General features: G+C 54.7%; 1 protein-coding gene across 1 annotated transcript in view; it reads right to left on the reverse strand.

Annotated features, from left to right (window-relative positions):
• CENPO (centromere protein O) overlaps positions 1-1,136 on the reverse strand; it is a 6,920-nt gene extending 5,784 nt beyond the window's left edge. Inside the window, exons 1-3 of the mRNA XM_017726829.1 lie at positions 942-1,136; positions 614-783; positions 364-472 (exon numbers count right to left, since the gene is read on the reverse strand). Coding sequence (XP_017582318.1) covers positions 364-472; positions 614-783; positions 942-1,035 — 373 coding nt within the window. The 5' untranslated portion in view covers positions 1,036-1,136. The remainder of the gene's footprint in view (positions 1-363; positions 473-613; positions 784-941) is intronic.
• Between the last annotated feature and the right edge of the window lie 110 nt (positions 1,137-1,246).

Below are 1,246 nucleotides of genomic sequence, written 5' to 3' on the forward strand. Positions count from 1 at the left end.
CATTCCCAAGGAAACCGCCTCATTCCCAAAGAAACCTCCCCATTCCCAAGGAAACCGCCCCATTCCCAAGGAAACCGCCTCATTCCCAAGGAAACCGCCTCATTCCCAAGGAAACCACCTCATTCCCAAGTTTTCTGCCCAATTCCCAAGGAAAACCGCCTCATTCCCAACTTCCGCTCCTCATTCCCGAGGAATCCGCTCGATTCCCAAGAATTCCTTCCCCAGGTGACTTTTCCAGAGCCTCAGCTCAGCCCATAAATCCCAAGCCGGGAATTCCCACTTTTCCAGCATCTCCCACCCCAAATGCTCCGATCCCTCGGGAATTCCAGCCTCCATTCCCGAAATCCAGCAGATCCCAGTTACCTGTGAGCTGGAAAACCTGGAGCAGCTCCCGGAGATTCCTGATTTTCCACTCCAGCACCTCCCGAGGGTCGGGAAGAGCCGGATCCGAGGGAATTCCCTCTTTTCCAAGCTGCTCCAAAACCCGGGAGAGAGGAGAGGTCACCCAAAAAATCCCTGGAAAAAAGCTCCAAGCTCATCCCAGAGTGGGAATTTCCAGGGATGGAGCAGCCAAGATTTCCTTGGAAAACTCCTCCTGGAATTCCTCCCTCACCGCCTTTTCCAGCAGCTCCAGTTTTTCCCGGAGCTGATCCCGCTGGAGCCGCAATTCCCGGATTTTGGAGTTTAGGAAAGCCGACTTCTCTTCCCGCCTTTCCTTCTCCTCCTGCTCCACCGCTTCCCGGTGCGCCCGGAATTCCAGCATTTCCAGGTGGGCCAACATTCCTGGAAAAAACGGGAGAAGCTCCCAAAATTCCAAGCGGGAACGGCGAAACGAAGGGAAAAAAAACCCCCAAAGCAACCCCATTTGGGATCATTTTTCCGAAGGGTTGAGGGATTTTTGGGAATTCTTGGGAATCGAGGCGGCATTCCCAAGGACTCACCCAGTGGGAATTCCCTTTTCCCATCCTCCTTCCCGTTCTTTTCCCGCTCTCCAAGAGAGGAGGGAGATTCCCGCTTTTCTTTGCCGGGATCCATCCCTTGGGAATGTTGGGAACACCGGGAGCGATCCCGGAGCGGGAGAATCCCGAAGGATCTGGGGCTGGAAAGAGATGGAAGAAATCCCGTGGAATTCCCGTAAATAGGGGGATGGTGGGGTTTGAGCCATGGGGGAAAAAGGGGCCGGGAATTTGGGAATGGGAGGGAATTTTGGGAATCGAGGGGGGGATGAGAAGCGAGGGGAGAGGGA

This window comes from Corvus brachyrhynchos, unplaced genomic scaffold (assembly GCF_000691975.1).
Source record: "Corvus brachyrhynchos isolate BGI_N302 unplaced genomic scaffold, ASM69197v1 scaffold2682, whole genome shotgun sequence".
NCBI classification, from domain to species: domain Eukaryota; kingdom Metazoa; phylum Chordata; class Aves; order Passeriformes; family Corvidae; genus Corvus; species Corvus brachyrhynchos.